At 38.4% G+C, this 26,715-nt stretch overlaps 1 protein-coding gene across 1 annotated transcript in view; it reads left to right on the top strand.

Annotated features, from left to right (window-relative positions):
• The window catches only part of LOC121402945 (mucin-5B-like), a 50,179-nt gene extending 23,948 nt beyond the window's left edge, over window positions 1-26,231 (top strand). The window contains exons 17-38 of the mRNA XM_041589954.1: window positions 439-485; window positions 1,051-1,151; window positions 2,350-2,501; window positions 3,259-3,397; window positions 3,942-4,052; window positions 4,395-4,571; window positions 4,759-4,998; window positions 5,099-5,255; window positions 5,338-5,466; window positions 5,641-5,785; window positions 10,353-10,399; window positions 10,955-11,158; window positions 11,434-13,646; window positions 13,822-13,996; window positions 14,411-14,661; window positions 16,326-16,512; window positions 17,493-17,700; window positions 19,358-19,536; window positions 20,569-20,638; window positions 21,735-21,841; window positions 23,215-23,332; window positions 25,436-26,231. Coding sequence (XP_041445888.1) covers window positions 439-485; window positions 1,051-1,151; window positions 2,350-2,501; window positions 3,259-3,397; window positions 3,942-4,052; window positions 4,395-4,571; window positions 4,759-4,998; window positions 5,099-5,255; window positions 5,338-5,466; window positions 5,641-5,785; window positions 10,353-10,399; window positions 10,955-11,158; window positions 11,434-13,646; window positions 13,822-13,996; window positions 14,411-14,661; window positions 16,326-16,512; window positions 17,493-17,700; window positions 19,358-19,536; window positions 20,569-20,638; window positions 21,735-21,841; window positions 23,215-23,332; window positions 25,436-25,613 — 5,335 coding nt within the window. The 3' untranslated portion in view covers window positions 25,614-26,231. The remainder of the gene's footprint in view (window positions 1-438; window positions 486-1,050; window positions 1,152-2,349; window positions 2,502-3,258; window positions 3,398-3,941; window positions 4,053-4,394; window positions 4,572-4,758; window positions 4,999-5,098; window positions 5,256-5,337; window positions 5,467-5,640; window positions 5,786-10,352; window positions 10,400-10,954; window positions 11,159-11,433; window positions 13,647-13,821; window positions 13,997-14,410; window positions 14,662-16,325; window positions 16,513-17,492; window positions 17,701-19,357; window positions 19,537-20,568; window positions 20,639-21,734; window positions 21,842-23,214; window positions 23,333-25,435) is intronic.
• Window positions 26,232-26,715: the final 484 nt, after the last annotated feature.

Below are 26,715 nucleotides of genomic sequence, written 5' to 3'. Positions count from 1 at the left end.
TATAGTTTACTACGTTTTGGATCATATATGGAACTGGTGGGCATAATGTTTCCTGAAGGGGACAACAAAGGAGCACAGACAAACCTGAGGTCTGCTTATTGCATTACAGGTAGACCTGTTATCCAGAATGCTATGGACCTGAGGTTTTCTGAATAGTGTATCTCTCTGTAATTTATATCTTCATACTAGAAAATCATAATAGAAAATCATGTAAACATTAAACAAACCAATGGAATAGTTTTGCTTCCAATAAGGATTAATTATATCTTAGTTTGGATCAAGCACAAGGTACCCTTTTATTACAGAGAAAAAATATATAGGGTCTATGGGAGCCTTTCCATAATTTTGAGCTTTGTGGATAACAGGTTTCCATTTTCCATGCCTGTACTAATGATATATAAATGTCATGTAATCTCTTCTTTTTTTTTTGTTTCACAGCTTCTGTGCTCAAGGAGAGTTGAGCTGTCTTGGAGCTTCTGAGCCAGGTAATGTCATGCAAATAAAATGTCTCAAAACGCTACAAAAATCATACATCCCTCCCTACTGAAATAAACTGACATTACTATGTGCATGGATTTTGAAATTTTAAATTCAAAGTAATTTTTTGGATACTTCGACCATCGAATAGGATACTGTGACTTCGACTTCAAATTCCATTTTAAGTAAAATCGTTTGACTATTCGACTTGAAGTTCTTTAAAAAAAACTTTGACTTCAATACTTCACCAAATTAAACCTGCCGAAGTGCTATGTTAGCCTATGAGGACCTTCTAGAGCAGTTTTCTACGTTTTTTTTGAAGTCAAAGAAAAATTGTTTGTTCGATTTTACTTTGAATAGCTAAATTCGATGAAAAAAAGTTTGAATTTGATATTCGAATTAGAAGTATTTTAATTAGATGATCGAATTTTTAAGTATTTTTTTTAAGTATTTTTTAACTTCGAAAATTCACTTTGTATTAAAACATAAGCACTATTAAGCATTATTATGAACACCCTTACAACTACCACTATCACAACCATTTATACTTTAAAACATGATTTCCTTCCACAGAATGCATTGCTCCAATGGTTTATCTAGATTGTAAGAATGCAACAGAGAACACAGAGGGAGCTGAATGTCAGAAAAGTTGCCAGACATTGGATATGGAATGTGTAAGTTGGTTATGGAAGCATTAGGCAGAGTTCAAAAAATCACTGCAAATACTGTATACTCTGAATAGTGATGAGAGAATTTGTCCCATTTTGCTTCGCCGAAATTTCGCAAAAATGCATTAAAGTCAATGGGTGTTTTTTCTTATGGCGACTTTTTTGTCCTAATGTTTTAAAGTCACTGGCCATTTTTTCTTATGGCGACTTTTGGGCATTTTTTCTTACGGCAACTTTTTTCTCCAAATGTATTAAAGTCAATGGGAGTTTTTTCTTATGGCAATTTTTTATGTCCTAATGCATTAAAATCAATGGGCGTTTTTTCTTATTGCGACTTTTTTTGTCCTAATGCTTTAAAGTCAATTGGCGTTTTTCTTATAGCAACTTTTTTTGTCCTAATGCATTAAAGTCAATGAGCGTTTTTTCTTATTGCGACTTTTTTTGTCCTAATAAAAGTCAATGGGTGTTTTTTCTTATGGCAACTTTTTTTGTCCTAATGCTTTAAAGTCAATGGGCTTTTTTCTAATGGCGACTTTTGGGCGTTTTTAATTATGGCAGCTTTTTTCCTCCAAATGCATTAAATTTGATGGGCGTTTTTTCTTATTGGGACTTTTTTCCTCCAAATGCATTAAAGTCAATGGGCGTTTTTTCTTATGGCAACTTTTTTTCTCCAAATGCATTAAAGTCAATGGGCGTTTTTTCTTATGGCAACTTTTTTTGACCTATTGCTTAAAGTCAATGGGCGTTTTTTCTTATTGGGACTTTTTTTGTCCTAATGCTTTAAATTCAATAGGCGTTTTTTCTTATGGTGACTTTTGGCCATTTTTTCTTATTGGGACTTTTTTTGTCCTAATGCATTAAAGTCAATGGGCATTTTTTCTCATAGCAACTTTTTTTGTCCTAATGCATTTATTCTTATGGGCGTTTTTTCTCATGGGCATCTTTTCTCTGTGATTTTTCCCACAGTGAATTTTCGCCACAGTTTTGAGAAAAAATTTGCACATAATGAAATTTCGCTGCAGATCCATGGCTGGCGAATAAATTCACTCATCGCTAACCGTGAATGCAAGTGCTTCTTGAATTAGTACTAAAGGGGCTATTCTGTGCTTCTCAGTGCATTTGCAACTGTGACTGGGGCATTTAGAAATGGTCCATTATACCTTTATTTACTGTTATACTTACATTTTTCTCATGTCCCTCACAGTATCGGACAAAATGTGTATCTGGCTGTGTCTGTCCTGATGGACTGTTATCAGATGGGGAAGGGGGCTGCATCAAAGAGGAATTGTGTCCATGTGTCCATAACGAAGCCACTTACCAGCCTGGAGAAAATATTACATTTAAATGCAATACTTGGTATGTGTATATAAGTATATATTTATGGAATTCAGTGATGACCAGCACTCAGGGGACTTCTTTGCTAAAAAAGTTACATTTTTGTCCCCATTGGGAGTTTTCTCAAGGAACGCATGCAAGTGCATATATACCCTCAAGAATTGCGCACATTTAAGTTCAACTGAACACTGAGTACCGACCATTTACTAACTGCATGTTGGACAATTAAACGAAGAACACAATAGTGCTCGAAATATTTGATTTTTTTCAATAAATCACTTCTATGCACTAGTTCCTGAATAAGCACAGTACTTTTTTTGGTTGGTTTACATTTTTACCATCACTGGAAGAGTTGACCTATATAGTAATGGGTAGTGTTCCTCTCTGTCACTTTATATATGCATATAAGACCTGTTAACTCTGGGGGATGGTATCCCAGGGGGTATCAGTGTGCCACTGAATACACAGTGAACACCAATAGCATTGTGAATTTCACAAGCGCTGGAAAACTCCAGAAAATTTTGGGTCAGTTGACAGCTCTCATACACATATGGTCAGAGAGAAGCCCCACCCTGTACTATGTACTATAGGTCAGCTGTCCCAGGTGTTGGTTAATATAAAACAAAATTTACCGCACCTATTTGGGAACCAGTGCAAACAAATGGTTTAATTTTTTTCAATATATCACTTCTTTGCACTAGTTCCCGAATGATTGTGGTAACTTTTTTGGTTTATATATCTATATATATATAAATATATAACATCGCTCTCTCCACAGTACATGCAAAAACCGAATATGGCACTGTACAGATAAGCCATGTCTAGGGACCTGTGTTGTGTATGGAGATGGACATTATATCACTTTTGATGGGAAACAATACACTTTTAATGGAGATTGTGAATATATTCTTGCTCAGGTAAAGTATGGGCTTTAATCACTTGGAGAATCAACGGCTTAACATTTTACAATGAGAGTCATGCTTATGAAATATAACAAACAAGGGAAAGTTGTGCTCACCACTAATTTTTTAAAAACATTAAGCAGGGTGCAATGAGGTTGTGACCACACAATTCACATCATAGACTATACAGGAGCAGTGGCCAGCTCCATGTTGTAGCTCCCACCCTTTCCAGTTATAGTCAGGTGATCCCACTGGTGGCTAATAAAAGGGCAACCAAGTTTGGGAGTTGTGTGTAAAACTTAGCCACTTTGTAAAATGTATAATGAAGCAATTGAATCAGAAGAAAGTTGAGAATAGGACTGACCATACTCGGGATGACTTTGACGTAGTTGGCCAGCTTAAATATATTGGAATATATGGACAAGCAATCGCTGTTTTGTTTAAAGGGTAAGGCATTTTAAGTAGCTTAAGGTACATTAATGTCCTTAATATATTGATAGCGGGTTGAGTGTATTTGTCTACATGCTTATGAAATCATCATAAACAAATATTATCTAAGGATCATGGAAGTGATATGGAAACCAAAGCTTCTTTCCGAGTTATTACTGAGAACATCCCATGTGGAACGACTGGAACAACCTGTTCTAAAGCTGTCAAGGTCTTTCTAGAGGTAAGTAGTTATCCCTATTTTGAAATTTGTCCAGCAGAAAAGCTTAACATAAACCAGAGCACCAGGCTTATCTGCAAGACCTAAACCTGCAACCTTTTGTCTTATATTCATCTAATATTTTCCAGTGCAATGGGTATGCTTAGGTCCTTCCCTACTCTATAGTGTTATCATTTTAAGACCTCCTTATTCTGTTTTTGAAAAGATATGGCAAAGATAAATCTGAAAATAGTAAGAGTTGTGAGTAGTAATTGTGGTTTATTTAGCAGAATGACTAGGTATGTTCCTATTATGATATATCTGATTTATTAGTGACATCTCCTTCCTTTTCTTCCATATAACCAGGGCTTTGAAATTATTCTCACAGATGAACAGTTTGAGGTTGTAAAAAGAGAGCCTGGAGCTAAGTTACCTTATATGCTATACACGGGTATCTATATTGTGATTATGTCTGATCACGGTCTAATCCTGCTGTGGGATAAGAAGACTAGCATCTTCATCAAGCTTAGCAGAGAGTTTGAGGTAAGATATATATATATATATATATATATATATATATATATATATATATATATATATATATATATATATATATATATATATATATATATATATATATATATATATATTTTTATATATTGGCTATATAAAGTTGTATTGCTGTTTATCGCTACAGGTGATAAATAAACATATTGGATTTCTTACACAGGGTAAAGTCTATGGTCAGTGCGGTAATTATGATGGAAATGGAAACAATGACTTTACTACTAGGAGCTTCTCTGTGGTAGGAGATCCTGTGGAATTTGGCAACAGCTGGAAACTCAACCCAAAATGTCCTGATGTCAAGCCAACCAGGGATCCCTGTTCTACTAATCCATATAGAAAATCATGGGCACAGAGGAAATGCAGTATTATCAACAGCAAGACATTTTCTGACTGTCATTTTCAGGTGTGTGTTGATTTACTCTGCAAATTCAGATGTGGCACTTGAGTTCTACAGGATATGGAATGTCAGTAAAAATGTTAATGACCTTACAATGTTTTTATAGGTTGACCCATCACAGTATTATGACACCTGTGTTACTGACGCTTGTGCTTGTGACAGCGGAGGAGACTGTGAGTGCATGTGTACTGCAATTGCAGCCTATGCTCTTGCCTGTAGTGAAGCTGGCATTTGTGTTTCCTGGAGGACCCCACACATTTGCCGTAAGTAATACCTAATATTCTATTCATATTTCACTGTTTGTTGTTTCATAATCAACCATAATGTATCTGATTGTGTTTGTAGCTCTCTTTTGTGATTACTACAACTCAGAAGGGGAATATGAATGGCATTACAAGCCATGTGGGCACAGCTGCCTAAAGACCTGTAGAAATCCCACTGGGAAATGCCTTTATGACCTACCAGGTTTAGAAGGTAAGAGACACTTTCCAGTTCATTTCAAAGAATGCAAATTCAAATCTGAACTGATACCTGGGTCAGACTTGAACGATGCGTTCATAAACAGGAAATTGTGCTCAGATCTGTACAGTGAATAACATTCAAGACTGTAAAGACATTCACAACTGTAAATTCACCACCCTTCTCTAGGATGTTATCCTAACTGCCCAGCAGAAAAGCCTTTCTTAAACGAGGACACAATGGACTGTGTAGCCCAATGCGGTTGCTATGATGATGAAGGCAATTACTTCTCACAAGGAAGCCTAGTTCCGACCAAGGAAAATTGCCAGACTTGGTAAGGGTTCTTTAAAAACTTGTTCAGAGTGTGGTACTAGTGGTTTACCTCAATTCATATTCCACGTTTAGATCCTTTGAAGTATATGTCTAGAAAGTGCGAGAAGATTAGCTTTTATAATGGTAGATGAGTGGGGGTTCTTATACAGAGAAGAAATAGGGACACACAAAAATGCAAAAAATATGACTTTGCCTTTAATTGTGTAACAGCAAAATACATCAACAGGGTGTTTCTTCATATGGCAATGTTGCATCAAAAATATAAGTGTCTCACGCATGAGATTGTAGTCTTCCCGGCTACCCGGCTCAGACTCCCCCTCTCACTCCAATGGTAATGCTCTGGATCTCATATTTACCAGACTCTGTTCAACCTCCAATTTTACTAACTCCCCATTTCCCCTCTCTGATCACAATATGCTCACATTTCAACTCTCACTAACTCCCTCCTCACCCCCTGCTATTCCCCAAACACGTACTTACCGTGACTTGCAAGCTGTAGACGTGTCACATCTCTCTTCTTCCTCTGACTCTCTTCACTCTAATATCTCAGCCATCTCATGTCCTAATGTGGCTACCTCTGTCTACTATAGTACTCTCACCACTGCCCTAAATGAGCTTGCTCCTATAAAAACTAAACGTTCTCGACCCAAACCACTTCAACCTTGGCATACGGCTCATACAAAAGCGCTCCAAAGACACTCACGTGCACTTGAGCGTCGCTGGCGCAAATCCCGTTCAGAATCAGACTTTTGGAGCTACAAATCTGCCCTGCGCTCCTTTAACACCAGCCTCTTCCAAGCCAAACAAACATACTTTACTTCACTCATTAACTCCCTTTCTAAAAAACCAGCACAACTTTTCTCCACCTTTAACACTCTCCTTTCCCCTTCTCCACCCCCTCCATGCACATCTGTCTCTGCTCAAGATATTGCAGAGCACTTCAAAAACAAAATTGACACTATCAGAAGGGACATTACACTACTCAACCCCCCTAGACTTCCACCACCCTCCCTCCACACTGCCCAGTCTCTCCTGTGCTCCTTCACCCCTGTCACTGATGAGGAAGTCTCAAAGCTGCTGGCCTCTTCTCACCTTACCACCTGCCCGCTTGATCCAATTCCCTCAAAACTTCTCCGCAATACCAATCCTTGTCTAATCAAAGCCTTAACTCACCTATTTAATCTTTCGCTCTCAACTGGACTGTTTCCTTCTCAACTAAAACATGCTCTTGTCATCCCCATTCTGAAAAAACCCTCTCTTGATCCCTCCAATCTTGACAACCTCCGACCTATCTCTCTGCTACCTTTCATCTCTAAACTACTTGAGCGCCTAGTCTACAACCGACTTACCTCATTCCTCTCTGACAATAACCTGCTGGACCCCCTACAATCTGGTTTTAAGCCACAACACTCCACGGAAACTGCCCTGACTCGACTAACTAATGACCTTTTAACCGCTAAAGCCAACAATCATTTCTCACTACTAATACTGCTTGACCTCTCAACCGCATTTGACACTGTAGATCACCCTCTCCTCCAGTCGCTTGGCCTTCGTGACACAGCCCTGTCCTGGTTCTCTTCTTACATCACCAATCGTTCCTTCAGTGTCTCCTACAATGGAGTATCATCTTCTCCCCTACCTCTTTCTGTTGGAGTTCCTCAAGGCTCTGTCCTGGGACCATTACTATTCTCCCTCTATACTTCCTCCCTAGGCAAATTAATAAATTCATATGGTTTCCACTACCACCTCTATGCTGACGATACTCAGCTCTATCTCTCATCTCCTGATCTCAACCCAGAACTCCTAACTCGCGTCTCCTCCTGCCTGTCCGCTATCTCTACCTGGATGTCGCAACGCTACCTTAAATTAAACTTCTCTAAAACTGAAATGGTTCTCTTTCCTCCAACTAACACCAGTAGCATCCCCGAAGTATCCATCATAGTTAACAATTCCACTATCACCCCCTCTCCCCAGGCCCGGTGCCTTGGGGTTATCCTAGATTCTGCCCTGTCATTCACTCCTCATATCCAGTCACTTATTAAATCATGTCACTTCCACCTAAGGAACATATCCAAAATACGATCATTTATCACCCAAGACGCTGCCAAAATTCTTATTCACTCTCTCATCATATCGCGTCTAGACTACTGTAACTCTCTTTTAATTGGCCTCCCCCTCCAGAGACTGTCACCTCTCCAGTCCATAATGAACACTGCTGCGAGGCTCATACACCTCAGCAACCGCTCCTCCTCTGCCTCGCCATTCTGTCAATCCCTGCACTGGCTTCCGTTACCTTTCAGATTCAAATTCAAATTAATGACACTGACTTTCAAAGCACTTCACAACTCTGCTCCACCCTACATCTCTGAACTCATCTCTATATACTCACCCACTCGCTTACTACGCTCCTCTACTGACCTGCTACTCAACTCTTCTCTCTTTATCTCCTCACATGCTCGCATTCAAGACTTTGGAAGGGCTGCACCCCTCCTCTGGAACGCTCTCCTGCGGTCTGTCCGACTTTCTCCCAACCTTTCTGCTTTCAAAAAATCTCTGAAAACGCACTTCTTTCGAGAAGCCTACCCTCACTCTGCTTAACTACCAAAAGCAACACCACATACACCACATTTCTCACCCACTTACTTCGATCTTGCCCACTCCCACACCTTGTGTATTACTTTCTTCCCTTTAGACTGTATGCCTATGCATAGGGCCTTCCTCACCTCTTTGTACCTGTATTGATTGTGATGTTTGTTACTCCATATATTCTATATATGTAATTCATGTGATGTAGTTGTATAATCACATTTACTTTACAGTGCTACGCAATATGTTGGCGCTATATAAATACATGTTAATAATAATAATAATAATAATAATAATAATAATAATAATAATAATAATAATACCCCAGGGCCTCTCCCACCACCACAAGGTTAGCGCCATTACTCACAGTTCAGATATTACTTCTGTCTATCTGTAAGGCCACACACGCTACCTCCAAGTCAGCTTCAGTTTCACCAAAAAGCTCAGCCTTTCTCCAGGTGCAGTTGCGGGTCCCTTGGCACTCACTTTCGCTCGCAAGCTCGGGCTCAGGCACAGGCACTCTGTCTCTTTGTCAGACACCCTCTGTGTCTCAGGCTTCATGGACCCCTTGGTCCTTTCTCATGCTTCCTTTCACACACTAGGAACAATCAAGACTGTGCCTCTCCTCCAAGCACGCAGGAGAGACCAGTGGTATGGGAGTGCACACCTTTTACCTACAGTAGCAACTCTTCTTTCAGCTACCACCTAATTACCTAACTGGGAGGGAATATAAAAACTGTCTGAACTAGGCATCCCCATTCAGCCCATTTCATATATAGTCCTCGTCTGCTACTGCATGAGATCTAGTACGCATTTACTTGCGTTTGACTCTACAGGAGTCCTGTACCTCTGCTATATGGGAGAGCAGGTACACTATAAAATGGCGTGCCTCCACCCAGGGTTAGGACAGTCTGAACTGTAATACCCCTCCCTGGGAACTGGGCAATACACATACACAGTAGAAGGTTGATAGATTTATTTGGCAGGACACTATACCTTTAAATTACAGTGAAACAGGTAGCCTGCCAGCTAGGAGCAAGTGCACTGAAATAACGCATCTGGTGATCTCTGAACTGCTGAGGGGAATCCCCACTTATGTGGCAGTTGCTTCAAAGTCCTGAGACTTTGGTTTCCGTGCCCTGAGAAGAGCATGCTTTGTTCTTCAGAGCCCTGACAAGGACCCCCTTTCCTTCCGCACCCTAAAGAGAGCACCCTTTTCTGCCACTTGGGTTCCCTACTAAAGTTCCACACAAAATCTGGGAGCGTGCACACTTTGCTTGTACTCTGCTGTTTCTCTCTCCCAGCAGCACCTCTCTCTCTCTCTCTCTCTCTCTCTCTCTCTCTCTCTCTCTCTCTCTCTCTCTCTCTCTCTCTCAGCTCACAGAGAGTGGGGCTCCTCCCCCTCCTTGCACTGAAACAACACAGAGGAGAGACAACTGCATACCTCCCAACTGTCCCTTTTTCAGCGGGACAGTCCCGCTTTTGACAGCTCAACCTGCAATCCCGCATTTCTACTGAAAAGTCATGACTTTCTCTGCACTGATCAACCAGAAAAAGAAACAAAGTTTCTAACTTAATTTGCTTTTGGCAGAGAGCCCAGAACAGCTAACAGGTGGAAATGAGATACTTTGTAACAATTTTGAGATAAGCAAATAAATAACTGTAACAATTTAGATAAGGAGGTCCCTTGGGAAAAGTTAGACAGCTTAAAGAGCAATTCACCTTCATTAGCAAAACTGTAATAACTGAAGAAAAAAACACAGACAAATGGTTTTGTCCCTCTTTTTATTTCAAAAATGTAAGGAGGTATGCAAGTGTACACATCTCTCCTATGGATACATCTTAAATGCATGGTTTTCTGTACATTTTCATGCCACACAGATTTGTTTTCTAAACACATTGTCACAAGAGCTTAAACATTTGTTGTTCTATAGTGCTTTCCATTCCACACGCATAAAGTCATATTTCTTTCCTTTCTGCAGTGTATGTAGCACGTCTTCCCTTACTGAATGCAAGTATGATAAGACAGGTAAGCTGGTAAGGATAAAAATGTGAATCTTTTTTTTTAAATATAGAAACGGGTGTAAACTCCATTAAATAGGGTTTATGCCTAGGTGCTGGAGTCTGGAGAATATAAAACACCATATTATATCACACTAACAAGTCTGTAGTGATGAACAACAATGTAAACAATGTAAACAATCGCATCAACTAGCTAGTTTGATCCCCAATCCAAAGGGAAAATCAAACCTGCCTGATTGACATATGGCTGATTTTTGCCCAGATATTGGTCAAGAGGGCCCATCAGAGGTTCACATACACAGGTAGAAAAGCTGCTTAATTGGTCTACATGGCCTGAATCTGCAGATTAAATCTGACCATGTATGGCCACTTCAAGTTTATGATGATGTTGTAATTAAAAATTCTTTAAATATACAATTCCAATTTTGCCCTTTTCTATGTTGCTTTAATTATCATCTCTACATATGACAGATACATTAAATTTGCAAGTTTATCAAATCGTGTGCCAACAGCCCTTTTTGTTGGCTCACTTTCTGTTATATGCTGCCCATTTCTTTTTCAGTTTGCTTTTGCTTGTACAACAGCACCAAATACAGTTACAATGATGTGATTTATATCACCATGGATAACACTGGAGGGTGTCTCAGTGTCATTTGTAAGGAAAATGGAACAATCCTAAGAGATACATCATGTTCCACAACAGTTGCAACCACCACACTAACAACCAATACTGTCACTACCACCACACCGACCAAAAAACCTACTGGTAAGTCACATATAATTAAATACTATAGACATATATTACATACTATATAAACACACCTGCAATATGTGTGTGTGTGTACACAAAAGTATACTTCTTTATAGTGTTTACTCCAAAGTCCTAAATAGATTTGGACCCCCAAGCATTAATTATTAAATGCATTATTCTTCTACTTTGAAGGAGAACTCTTAAGTCTTCAGAATTCAGACATTCCAGTCATGACTGTACACATTTACTGATAGTTTCTAACGTTAATGTGTTAATTTTCTTTTTTGTAGTGTCAACAGTCTGTGTTCAGAAACACTGTGAGTGGTCTCAGTGGTTTGATGAAAGCTATCCTAAAGCCGGGCCTCAAAATGGAGATTTTGAGACATTTCAGAGAATTACAGACAATGGACACTCTATATGTAATAACCCAGAAGCCATAGAATGCAGAGCTAAAATATTCCCAGATACACCAATAAATGAATTACAGCAGAATATCCACTGCAATGCTTCCTATGGACTGATATGCTACAATAAAGATCAGCTGCCACCAATTTGCTACAACTATGAGATTAGGGTTAGATGCTGTGTAAGGCAATGTCCACCACCCACTACGACTACACCTTTTACAGAAACTTCAACTAAATCCACAACACAAGCTACAAATCTAACCACATCCACAACAGAAACTACAACTCAAACCATAACAGAAACTCCAACTAAAACACCAACTACAACCACTTTAACTCTACCTACTGCATTCACAACCCCTACAACAGAAATTACAACTACACCAGAAACTACAATTCCAACCACAATGGAACCTACAACTGAACCAACGACCACAGTTTTATTCACAACAACCACTGATAAAGACACCACTCCAACCACATCCACAACAGAAACTACAACCACTACCGCAACCATAACTCCAACTGTAACCACTGTAACACAGCCTAAAACTTCATTCACAACCCCCACAACAGAAATTACAACTACAACAGAAACTACAGGAATAACAACTATGACAAAAACTACAAGTCAAGCCACAACAGAACCTACAACCACTATTTTATTCACAACAGCCACTGAAGCAGAAAATATTTCAACTACATCCACAGCAAAAACTCCATCCATAACTCCAACCATAAAAGAAACTACAAACACTACAACAGAACCTACAACTTCATTCACAATCCCCACAACAGAAATTACAACTACACCAAAAACTACAGAAATAACAACTACAACAAAAACTTCCATTCCAACCACAATGGAACCTACAAACACAGTTCTATTCACAACAATCACTGAAGCAGAAACAACTCCAACCACAACCCCAGGCACAACCACATTTGAAACTGCCATTCCATTTACAACCCCCACAACAGAAATTACAACTCCAACCACAACCATTACCACAGAAACTACAACAGATACTACAGTCACAACAAACATAACAGAAACTACAATTCCAACCATAACTGAACCTACAGCCACAACCACCAGAGAAACTGCAACTACAACAATAGAAACGACAATGCTAACCACAACAGAAACTGTAACAACAAACATAACTCCAGGCACAACCACATTTGAAAGTACAATTCCATTTACAACCCCCAGAACAGAAACTTTAACTACAACCATTACTACAGAATCTACAGATACTACAGAAACTACAGCCACAACAAAAGAAACTACAATTTCAGCCACAACCGAACCCACAACTGAATTCTCAACAACCACATCTAGAGCACTGACCACAATAGAAACAACAGTTCCAACCACATCCACAAAATACATTACAATCACAACAACAGAAACTCCAGTTGCAACTCCAACCACAACAGAAATTACAACTCAGTCAATAACAAGTACAACTGAACCTATAACCACAGTTCCATTCACAAATGCAACAGGGTCAACACATCAAGTCACAACTGAAACACCATCTTCAACCTTAACCACAGAAGAGGCTACAACCACAGCTGCTATCACAACAACAGTAACTACAAATCCATTAACAACCTCAACTGTGATCACAACCACAACAGACTCTACTATTCCAATCACAACTGAATCTAGAGCCACAACTCCATTTAAAACTACCACAAAAGTAACTAAAACTCCATCTGCAACAGAAATTACAACTTCAACAAAAACTGCAACCCCAATCGACACAACAGAAACTTGGACTCTGTTCACAACCACCCAAAAAATAACTAAAGCTCCAACTACAACAGAAGCTACAACCATCACAACCACAGCAGAAATTACATTTCTAACAGCAACAGAAAGTACAACTCCAACACCAACTGCCATGACAAAACCTACAACCACAAATCCAACTACCACAACAGATGCTCCAGCCACACCCACAACAGAATCTACAACCAGAGCAACAGAAAGTACAAATGCTACTACAACTGAAACTACTCCAACAACTACTGTTTCGAATTCTACAGTTTCAATGCCCCCTGCTGGTTGTCAGCCTGATAAAAAGGTAAATAACCAAACAAACTGAATGTAAACTCTGTACATCTTTCAGGAAATCTATACTGTTTGTATATTATGCAAGTATTCTACTCAAAAGAACTGCAATTAATATTGTTCATACTACTATAGACTGATTTATGATTTTAGTATTAGTAGTAGTTGAATTATTTTTCCTGTTACAGCCTAATGAATCATGGAAGACTGGAAATTGCACAACAGCCACTTGTCATGGGAACAATGTCATCAGTTATGACTTAGTAAAATGCCCAGAAGTGAAAGAGCTAACCTGTACTAATGGTTTCCTACCGATCAAAGTCTATAGTCAAGATGGCTGCTGCTTTTATTATGAATGCCAATGTAAGTACAATGTGTTTAGATTTATATGTGCACACATGGTTGCAAAGTATTTACAGTATATACCTGTCAACCTGTATCTATGGTATGTTGTAATTGACCATAGCAGGAGTAAGGTCATTCAAATGTTTTGCATTACTCTTTACATTTCTGTGTTCTCTTGTTTTGGTATAGAAGTAGCCCATGCTGTGTTTCAAGGTCGATCAACTTCTCCTACTAGCCATACAGGACAGCGACCACCTACCAACTGCCAGTGTGCTGTATAGTAAATGTACCCAGTTTGTCAACTGTAATAATTGTTCCCAAAAGATAAAGTGACCACAGATTGAAAATTACATTTTCTACATATTCTACAGTTGTATTAACGGAAAGAGCTCTTGAAAGATCTTACATTACATTTCTCATTATGGTTTACAGGTGTCTGCAGTGGGTGGGGAGACCCTCATTATGTCACCTTTGATGGAATATACTACACATTCCTAGAAAACTGCACCTATGTCCTTGTGCAACAAATCACACCAAAGTATGATAACTTCCGTGTCCTGATTGATAACTATTTCTGCAGTACTGAAGATGGATTGTCCTGCCCACAGTCTATTATAATCTACTATAAAAACAATGAGGTGTTGCTGACACATTTGATGTTTGAAAGAAACATGAAAACTATGGTAAATGTTCATAAAATTTTCTTTTATTCTCATTAATATGTAATTCATGATAAAAAATAAAGTATGGTATGGGACATGCTGTCTGGAATGCTTGGGAAATGTTTTTTTTTTTTTGGATAATGTGGATCTCCATGCCTAAAGTCTACTAAACGATAATTCAAGCATTAATTTAACTCAATAGGATTGTTTTGCCTCCAATAAGTATTAATTATATCTTAGTTATGCTCAAGTACATGGTACAGGTATGGAATCCATTATCCAGAAAGCTCCAAATTATGGAAAGGCCATCTCCCATACACTCCATTTTATCTGAATAATTTTTAAAAATGATTTCCTACTAAGATATTTTTAATCCTTATTGGAAAAAAAACCCTAAGTGGTAAATTAACTAAAGGGCGAATTTTTGCCTCACAAGGCTTCGCCACACTTCGCAGCTTCGTTAACATTAATTCACAGTGAATACGCGTACTAATAAAAATGCCGAGTTTTGTCGGGCAAACAAACGCTGTTGTACGCCAGCGTAAATTCCTCAACGCCAACATCTCTCCATCGAACTTGCTACCATTACTTTCTTCTTAGCAAAACTTTAACATACTTGTACTTATGACAATTTAAATATGACAGGTACATAGAGGTCATATATATATATATATATATATATCTTTATTAGTGAATGTTGATGACATTGCTGGAAGTGGCCTCTTATTATTAAAATATCCAAGGAATCTAAATAAATACAAAAGAGATCCTCTATTGTCCTAGACATGAGCCCACACTAAAACAAATTTGGAATGAGATTCAAATGGTTAAAAAAATGTACAAAAAATATATTTAATTTAACAGTTACAACTCCTAAACATAATCCCTCTTTAAAATATGAAAAAAGCCAGCATTTTGTCTTTTTTTATGACTTTTCAGCATACAGGATATGATGTCACTGACATAACATTGTTGAGGACGTAGCTTCATCAACTTTGATTCATTTGCGGACTAAAGATCATTCGCCTGATTGAAAATTCACCTGGCGAAAGGGCACAAAACTTTAGTGCTGAGTTTTTTGTTATGGAATTGTCCTCTACGCCTTTTAATAAATTGGCAATGTCCCTGTGAATTATTGTTTTTGCCGAATTTAGCTCAAAACAGCCACTTCGCCCTTTAGTAAATCTGCCCCTAGGTCGCAAGCATACTGAATAACAGGTCCCATATCTGTGCTGTATATGATTAAAATGGAGTCTATGGGAGACTCAGAATTTTCTGGATTATGGATCCCATACCTGTATAATGAAAAAGTGAAGGCTAACCAGCTCAAAAATACTGATGGAACAGGATTTACTTAAAAATCTGACAATCTCCCATACACTCCATTTTATCCAAATCATTTTTAAAAATGATTTCCTACTAAGATATATTTAATCCTTATTGGAAGAAAAACCCTAAAGGGCAGATTTATCAAGGGTCGAACCTTTAATCACTGTGCACCAGGCTATCAGTTTCTGGAAGGCCAGGGTGTGAAAGCACGGTCATATACTCTACACATTTTTCCGTGATTAAACATTTTCATAGACTTGGGACTTTTGCTGACATGTACTTTAGTTTACAAGTGTTCTTCTACTGCTCCATTAAACAATTTGTATTTGTTCACTTGAACTGGCAATTGCCAACAGATTCGTTTCAACGATAACTGGGTTACCACATTAGGATTCACCACTGATGGTATTACTGTTACCAGTGCTGGCATAAACATGGTTGTGGAAATCCCTGAAATCGGAGCCTATATCTCATTAAGTGGAATGAACTTTGTAGTCAAGCTTCCGTACAGCAAGTTTGGTTACAATACAGAAGGCCAATGTGGTAAGATACCCACATCTCTTGTCTGTAGTTATAAGTTAATAAAATCAACTCAATGATCTTTATAAGGAATAGTTTATATATATATATATATATATATATATATATATATATATATATATATATATATATATATATATATATATATATATATATATATATATATATATATATATAATGTGTGTATGCATGCTATGTTTCTTTACATAACCGTTATTTTATGTGTTTATAAATGATATCCTTATAATACACAAGATCCATGACTATCCTGTAAATGATATCTTTATAAACGGTGCTTAGTGATGTCATTGGTTATAATCAGAGCTTAGTGATGTCATTTCTGTCACATGACTCACTGAAGCTTGTGTATTACAACGAATAAAGTATCACCTTTTGCAAAATATGAGGATATTTGAAGTCACTTTAGAGTTCCATGACCTGTATAAAAAAACTCGGCCGATGGTCAAGGAATGCCTCAGTAACTTATAATATCTATGTATCTTAAACAAAACTCACCCCTCGCAGGTTTTCTTCCTCCACTCGGTTCCACTCAAATACTGGGTGCTCAGCCACCAGTCCCCCAGCTGTGCCTTACTGATATAGAAACAGATAGGCGGCACTACGGATGAAATTAATTTAGAGTATTTAATCCAACAGTAGATGAATCCACATGGCCTTATGCCTTTCGGGAAAAAAAAATCCTTAATCATAGGCCTATGATTAAGGAAATTTTCCCTGAAACGCTTAAGGCCATATTGGAATAAATACTCTTTATTCATTATATCCGGAATGCCGCCTATCTGTTATTATAAATCACCTCTGAGTTCCATGATCTGTATAAAAGTCCTTAGGCTTTGTGCTTTTTACGGTCTTGGAACTCCCCTGTGACTGATAATAACTTTATCTTGTACGATAGGGGGTACTTTGTTCACTTTTTTATTTTCATCAGGATAAATAACTGCATTTCAATTGGCCCCTCCCAGGCACGTGCTCCAACAACCAGAGTGATGAATGCAGACTTCCAAGTGGCAAGATATTGCAAGACTGCAGTCAGATGGCTGATCACTGGAAAGTGAATGTGCCTGAAAAACCTTACTGCAACCTCCCACCACCACCAGTTCCACCAACTGTACCTCCTTCAGTACCACCCACCTGTCTCCCTTCTCCTCTCTGTGATGTCATCTTAAGCAAGTAAGTAGAATTACCCATAGTTTGTGAAAACAATGCAATAATTCTATGTGACTATTGATATATTTAAGACAAATGTATGCAAAGATTAGATATAATGCACTAAACAAATTCCCCCGTTTTAAAAAATTAGTGGTGAGCACAACTTTCCCTTGTTTGTTATAGTTAAGGTGGCCATACACGGGCCGATAAAAGCTGCCGACAGACCATGTAGGCAGCTTATTGGCCCGTGTATGGGGCCCCCGACGGGCTTCACCGATCGAGATCTGGCCGAAAGTCGGCCAGATCTCGATCGGATGGGACAAAAAAATCCCGTCGGATCGCGGCCGCATCTATTCGTTGATGCGATCCGACCGCCCGTTAGGCATCGTTAGGATCCGATCGTTGGGCCCTAGGGCCCACGATCGGATCAGCCCGATCGGATCAGCCCGATATTGGGCATGGCGGAGGGAGATCCGCTCGTTTGGTGACATCGCCAAATGAGCGGATCTCTCCATGTATGGAAACCTTTATACAGGAGCAGTGACCAGCTCCATGTTGTAGCTCCCACCCCCTCCAGCTATAGTCAGGTGATCCCACTGGTGTCTAATAAAAGGGCAGCCAAGTTTGGGAGTTTTCTTTGAAAGCAGCAAGTAAGTTGCAGGTAAACGTAGTCCCTTTGTAAAATGTATAATAAAGCAATTGAATTCTTAGGGGGTTATTTACTAAGCTCCGAATGCCCGAAATTCCCCAAAATCCGAATTTTTTTTTATTTTTTGTGTTATAATAGGCTTAAAAAAAATCACAGATTTTTCAGAATTTATTAAACCCAGAGGGCTAAAAAGCCTGAATATAAAAACACGGCATTACAAACCTGTCGAGGTTGCATAAAAGCAATAGGAACAGTCCCATTGATTTTTGGTTGTGTCGGAGGTTTCGGGCAATTTCACGATGTTTTTGGAGCTTTCGGAGGAAAACTCCGAAAAATTCAGGGTTTTCGGGGAAAATTCACGAAAACATTTTGAAATTTTGAGCTTTTCCTGCAAAGGTAATTTTCGGGAAAATGTAATAATAAATAAGCGTGGAAAACCCGAGCAGGTTAGATCGGAGTTTGTAGCAGCCGACATTGAGATAAATGCGGACCTTGATAAATAACCCCCTTAATGAATCAGATGAAAATTGAGCATAGGACTGGCCAGATATGGGATAACTTTGATGTAGTTGACCAGCTTTAATATATTGCAATATATGGACAAACTATCCCTGTTTTGTTTAAAGGGGAAGGCGTTTGTAGTAGCTTAAGGCACAAAATGTTTTAATATATTGATAATGAGTTGAGTGCAGAGGACTCTTGTATTTGCACTAAACCAATTCATCATTATCATTCCCTTATGGTTCTTGCATGGCAATTATAGCTAAATACGGCACTTGAGCGCCTTTGCTAACACTGGGCAAATGTGCAACTGGACAGTGACCCATAGTAACCAGTTAGTTATTAGCTTGTTCCCCAAGCTGCTGAAATATTTATAAAAACAAAGATTGATTGATTGCCCTGAGGTACCAGTGCTAATTGGCACAATGTTACTAAATGAACCCCAACGTTCAATGAACACATTTATTTACAAAAATCTACTGTATGTATGGAATTGTCTCTTACTGTATGAAATTGATTTTTAATTAGGGTCTTTGCTGAATGCCACATAATAATTCTTCCAAAGCCTTACCATGATGGTTGCATTTATGATGCCTGTCGAGTTGGGAATGAATCAGTGGAATGTGCCAGTTTAGAAGTCTATGCATCCCTGTGTTCTTCCATTGGAGTCTGCGTTGACTGGAGGGCAAATACAGATGGCCATTGCCGTAAGTAACTTACAGGTTTAAACCAACCAAAATGTATAAAAAATAACAATGATTTGTAGTGATGGGCGAATAAATTTGTGGGAAAATTTTCATGTTACGCTGCGGCGAAATTCGCTAAAAAAATTTGCACGCTTGTCAGAATAGTTGCATATGTAAAAATTTACGCACATCAAAACAATTCGGACGGCCATTGACTTTAATGCATTTGGACTAAATAGGCGCATGTATAAATATTGTCACGGGTGTCAAAATTAACGCAAGTTATAATAATTTTGACACCCATTCACTTTAATGCGTTTCACAAATTTTTCTCGGGAATTTCGAGGGAAATTCGCAATTTTTTTTGGCCAAACAGGACAAATTCGCCCATCACTAATAAAATAATCTGATGAAACACAAGAGTCATGAATAACCTGTGATCCTTATATACAGTGCTTAGTGTTTAGATATAAATGCGGGAGGGACATGGGGGCCCATGGGGGTAACGGAGGGGGGCGCAGGGGGTTTAGATCCCTAATGCAGCAGCTCTGATGAGTTCCAAACCCCCAGTCCAATGCTCGGTTTTGGAATATTGCAGACATGAATATAATACAGGTATAGGACCTGTTATCCAGAATGCTCGGGACCAGGAGTTTTCCAGATAACTGATCTTTCCATAATTTCAATCTTCATACCTTTGGTCTACTAAAGAATCATTTAAATATTGATAAAAAACCAATAGGCTGGTTTTGCTTACAATAAAGATGAATATATCTTTTTTTTGTTTTAATTAATTATATCTTAGTTTAGATCAAGTACAAGGTACTATTTTATTATTACAGAGAAAAAGGAAATCATTTTAAAATAATGTTGATTTGATTTTAATGGAATGGGAGACATCCTTTCCGTAATTTGGAACTCTCTGGATAACGGGTTTCCAGATAACTGATCCCATACCTGTAATTGTTAAAATGATTAATGCAAAGTCAGGTCTATCTCTATATTGAGTCATAGCACTTAAGCATAAAAAAACTGATTTGTTTTATCAAACAGCATACATGTGTCCTGCTGGAATGGTCTATAATGCTTGTGGTCCTTTGCATCCAAAAACATGCGAGCAGAGGTAAGTTACCAGGCTTAAAAAGTTTGCTAAAGAAGGGTAATTTAAAGGATTTGTTCAGTCTAAAAATAAGAACTGGGTAAATAGATAGGCTGTGCAAAATAAAAAATGTTTCTAATATAGTTAGTTAGCCAAGAATGTAATTTATAAAGGCTGGAGTGACTGGATGTGTAACAGAACAGCCAGAACACTAGTTCATTTAGCCATGCGCTCTTGGGTCTCTTAGTGCCCTATGCCAGGGTCATAGTAAATTACCCTATAAGCTTACATTGCTAATGAAAATAAATTAATAATACATGTACTATCATTTTGCATATTTTGTTTTTCTTTATAGTACAGGCATGGGACCTGTTATCCAGAAAGCTCTGAATTATGGAAAATCTGCCTCTCATAGACTCCATGTAATCCAAATATTCCAAATATTTACAAAGGATTTCCTTTTTATCTGCAATAATATAACAGTACCTTGTACTTGATTTGAACTAAGAACTAATTAATCCTTCTTGGAAGCAAAACCAGCCCATTGAGCTTATTTAATGTTTAAATGATCTTCTAGGAGATTTAAGCAATGAAGATCCACATTACATAAAGATCTGTTATCCAGAAAACCCCAGCTCCTGAGCATTCTGGATAATAGGGCCCATACCTGTATTTGATAGTAACTCTAAGAACTGTTAATGCTCTAAAGGGGAACAGCCATCCCATTCTTTAACAATTCCCACTATTACTTTGATTAACTCAACAAATTCCCATTTTTATCCATTTATATTACTTGATTCATTGTAAATATTTGGCATTGCTTTTCACAGTCATATTCCCCACATTTTAAACTAGTTCATGAGTCTGCATATTTTACCTGGCCAAATACTGTTGATCTACAGTTCTCACTATGTAATCCTACTGCTGCCATGAATGTTTTTAAACACAGCAATGTGGTATAAGGTTCTGATACAGATGATGGGATCCAGTAACTGCTATAAATACTAGACTGTAGCAACCATATATTGGAGTCTCTATATTCAAGAAGCAGCAGCCAGAGGCAAGCTGAGAATATTGGGAGTTTGGTTGAGTATAAAAATTGATGTCTGTTTCATTCAAGGGATCTGAATAATGATAATGATTATGTGACTGAAGGCTGCTACTGTCCTAAAGGAACCCTACTCTCCGACTCCTTCAGCGGCATTTGTGTCTGTGACAGTTGTGAGGGTAGGTTGGAATGATCTTTCTATTGGCCATCATGTTACATCCTATTCCTTCATTGGAGTCTTTTTCACAAAGTCTCCCTATTCAACAGATGAATTATTGTCTTCTGCTATATAATTCCTATTTCTAGTACAGGTATGGGATCCATTATCCAAAAACCCATCAGCCAGAATGCTCTGAACTATGGGATGGCCATCTCCCATGGACTCCATTTTAAAGGAGAAGGAAATCCATCTTGCACTTGGGGTGCCAAATGTTAGGCACCCCCAAGTGATTTTATTTACTTCCTGAAACCCCAGGCCGGTGCTCCTATCAGCAGAAAACTGCACCGGCCAGAGTTCTTCCTCTAAGCAGCACGGAGTGATCTTCTTCCGTCTTCCTTTTTCTTGGAGCGGCTGCGCACGCAGTAGAGCTAAAAGCCGAACTTTAACTAAATAGTCGGCTATTTAGTTCTACTGCGAATGCGTCTGCCCCGGGAAATTTGAAGAAAGAATAAGCTGGAAGAGGATCGCTCCGTGGTGCTCGCTGGAATAACCCCGGGCCGGTACAGTTTTCTGCTGATAGGAGCACCAGCACAGGGTTTCAGGTAGGTAAATACAATCACTTGGGGGTGCCTAACATTTGGCACCCCCAAGTGCACCAAGCCTTTCCTTCTTCTTTAACCAAATAATTCTAATTTTTAAAAGTGATCCCCTTTTTCTCTGTAATAATAAAACAGTACCTTGTACTTGATCCCAACTAAGATATAATTAATCCTTATTGGAGTTAAAACCATCCTATTGGGTTTATCTAATGTTTACATGATTTTCTAGTAGACGTAACCTATGGTGATCCATGTTATTGAAAGACCCCTTATCTGGAAAACCCCAGGTCCTGAGCATTCTGGATAATAGGTCCCACACCTGTACCATATATAAAGCCCTGTTTTCAGTCCTTCCTTAGAAACCACTCATACATTTTGATACCTGCATTTTTTCTATTTACCCCTATCATCTTATCAGAGTTATTTATCATAAAATGATATTTCAATACCATTTACTAGATCAGATTTTATGTTACAGTAAAGATGATCCATGACCCTTAAACAGGATCAGACTGGTGCATTTGGAAACCCACCGGGTTCCAAACCTCGGAGCTCCATGCGCATGCACATAAACCGCCCTGTGTGCAAATGCAAAAGAAACGCTGTGCACATGCAAGAGCATTTGCGCTCAGTGTTCACCGTGCTGCGCATTTTTTTTCAGTTTCGCCCGATCGGGGAGTGGGTCTGGGCCATGTGGGCCCACCGGGCTTTTTCCCCAGTGTCCCACCGGCCCAGTCCGACCCTGTCCTTAAAGCTTAACTACAGTCAAATGTGCATTGCATCTATTTTTTAGCTCTGCCGTTTGGGTGCCTTGTCCATAAAGAAAACAAAAACATCACAAATGGAACCTGTGAGTCTGAACAGCCAGTGGAAATGTCCTACTGTGAGGGAAGCTGCAGTACCAAATCAATGTAAGTTATGAAGGATGGATGATATTTAGAAGCCTGTATTATATTCAGAATCTTTAGACATCACATACAATTATGGCAGTGGGACACATTTATGAAGAGTTTTGATCCACTTTAAAGTCAAGCTTGATAGCTTCTGACATATGTTCAAGAAAATGTGTTTCCATTACTAAGGGGCATATCGAGTGAAGGATTAGAAGTTTTTTTTTGGCTACTTCGACCTTCGACTACGACTTAGAATCGAACGATTCGAACTAAAAATCATTCGACTATTCGACCATTCGATAGTCGAAGTACTGTCTCTTTAAAAAAAACTTTGCCACCTACTTCACCACCTAAAACCTACCGAGCACCAATGTTAGCCTATGGGAAGGTCCCCATAGGCTTTCCTAGCAATTTCTGATCGAAGGAAAATCGTTCGATCGATGGATTAAAATACTTTGAATAGTTCGATTTTCGAAGTCGAAGGATTTAACTTTGATGGTCGAATATCAAGGGTTAATTAACCCTTTGATATTCGACCCATAGTAAATGTGCCCCTTAATGTAATTAAATGTAGATCCTTTGTACTGGCTTGTATCTGTACATAAAAGAACATTAATATATAGGTGAGCAGATTCTACTAAGAAAGAAAATGTATTGTTTTCTCTATTTTGCTATATATTGTTTATCTTTCAGTTAACTTCTAGTATGACATAGAGAGTGATATTCTGAGACAATTTGCAATTGGTTTAATTGTTTTGTTATTTGTGGTTTTTAAGTTATTTACCTTTCTAACCAGTTTGCCGTTAAAGCAGTCTGGTTGTTAGAGTCCAAATTCCCCTAGCAACCATGCATTGATTTGCATAAGAGACTGGAATATGAATAGGAGAGGCCTGAATAGAAAGGTGAGTAATAAAAAGCAGAAATAACAAAAAATGTATAGTCTTACAGAGCATTTGTTTTTCAGATGGGGTTAGTGACCCCCATTGGAAAGCTGGAAAGAAATAAGTAATATAGACCAATTGAAAAGTTGCTTAGAATTAGCTAATCCATAACATACTTCTAACATAAGTTAAATTAAAGGTAAACCACCCCTTTATGTTGACTGGCTAATAGTCACCCTTGGTCTGGGCATTTCTACACTTATATCTCATTCAGAATTCCATAATTTCACTATGTAGTTTTATAGGGACGGCAGCTGATTTTACCAAGTTTTCAGTTCCAAAATGGTCAGTACGGAAGTTGAGAATGATGGGAGCTAAAATAAGACTACTGCTCCTATATAAACTAATAACAAAAGCTGTACTCACCAGCAACAATAATGATATCCTAAAGTAAGCATGCATTGAGGGTGTGGAATTCTTAAAGAAAGCTCCAGAAGAAGCAAAATTATAGCCCCATATTTGGCAGTTTTTACAGAATACACTGGGACATCTCATTTCTATTGAACTGGCAAGAATTCCCTATTTTGTTCTCGCTGAAAAAATAGTCAGAAAGATGTATAGAACCATATGCAATACACCAGGCACTGTATTTTCTTCCTCCTATCTCATTTTAAAATTCAGTGTGTCCTGGCATTGATTCATTTCACTTCTCTCTCTTTAGGGGCCCATATTGATTAAAGGGGTAGTTCACCATTGTAGAATCATCAATTTTCAACTGGTCTTCATTAGTTATATATCATTTTTTTGCCTCTTCTTCTTCTGACCCCTTGCAGCTTTCAAACGGGGGTCATTGACCTAATCTAAAAAACAAATGCTCTGTAAGGCTACACAATTATTTTTATTGCTACTTTTTATTACCGTACTCATATTTCTATTCAGGCATCTCCTATTCATATTCCAGTCTTTCTCAAATCAATGCACGGTTGCTAGGATAGTTTGCACCTTATCAACCAGATTGCTGAAACTGCAAACTGGAGAGCTGCTGAATAAAAAGCTAAATAACGCAAAAAACATAAATAATAAAAAATGAAAACCAACTGCAATTGTCTCTACTCTACTCAAAAGTTAATTAAACGATCAACACCTCCTTTACTATACCTAACTTTACATCATAGGTGGCACATACCAAATTTTAGCAAGCCCTTATATCTACCAACAATCTCAAATGTTATTCCCACAGGTACTCTGCAGATACCAATTCAATGGTACATGAGTGCAGTTGTTGCCAGGAGATGAAGACTAGCCAACGGCAGGTGGAGCTGATATGCAAAAACAAAACCAAATCCGTATTCTCTTTCATCTATGTAGAGGAGTGCGGTTGCACAAGAACTGAATGCCAGGACAATACTCAGCAGTGAAAAACAAAAGAAACTTTAATTACAAAAGTGGACATTGAAAAGTTGAGCATTGTGTCTTCTCTGACACCTTGTTCTTCTGGAAAACACAATCTATTATTTGCCCTTTAACGATACATTAGTTCCCTTGGTTTCTTTTAGTATTGATTTTTCTATGAATGTAAGAACATTTTGTTAATCATGGCAACGCCTTGTGCAAATGCAGCTGAACTTTTTATCACACAAAAATGATGGCTTGTTTTAGGAACGTAGAGGGAAAACTATAAAAATCAGCCAACCTGCACTCCTTTTGTATTTCACATTGTAAGAACTACAATGGCATTTCAGGGGGTCATGCCTTCTGTTTCCCAGGTGGGAACCCTAGTTACAGCCTGTGCCTGCCAGCTCTCCTAACCAATATACCAATATTATGCTGAGGATCTCTGAGACTTCATTACTCTGACCCTCCTACATCTCTGAACTCATCTCTAGATACTCACCCAACCACTTACTACTCTCCTCTACTGACCTGCTCCACAGCTTTTCTCCCATTACCATCTCACATTCTCGCAATCGAGACTTTGAAAGGGCTGCACCTCTCCTCTGGAATTCTTTCCCACAGTCTGTCCGACTTTCTCCCAACCTTTCTGCTTTCAAAAGATCTCTTAAAACGTACTTATTTAGCTACCAAATGCAATACCCTACGCTACATCTCTCACCTGCTTATTTCTGATCTTGCCTATTCCCTGGTGTCTCATTACCTTCCCCTTTAGATTGTAAGCTCTTTTGCACAGGGCCTTCCTCACCTTTTGTACTGGTACTGGTTGGTGTATGTAACTCGGTAGGTTCTATGTATGTAATTCATGTGATTTCTTTGTATAAACACATTTGACAGCACTGCACAATATGTTGGTGCTCGATAAATACATGATAATAATTAAAATAATAACATCAGCAACTAAAGAATTCTGTCATGGGAAAATAAGTTTTTCTCAAAATGCATCAGCTAATAGTGCTGCCCCTATAGAATTATGCACTGAAATCCATTTTTCAAAAGAAGAACATGTTTTTTTATATTTAATTTTGAAATCTGTCATGAGGCTAGATATGTTGTTAGTCTCCCAGG

This window comes from Xenopus laevis, chromosome 4L (genome assembly GCF_017654675.1).
Source record: "Xenopus laevis strain J_2021 chromosome 4L, Xenopus_laevis_v10.1, whole genome shotgun sequence".
Classification (NCBI taxonomy): domain Eukaryota; kingdom Metazoa; phylum Chordata; class Amphibia; order Anura; family Pipidae; genus Xenopus; species Xenopus laevis.
The sequence above is the reverse complement of the archived record's forward strand: the minus strand, read 5'-3'. Positions and strand labels throughout refer to the sequence as shown.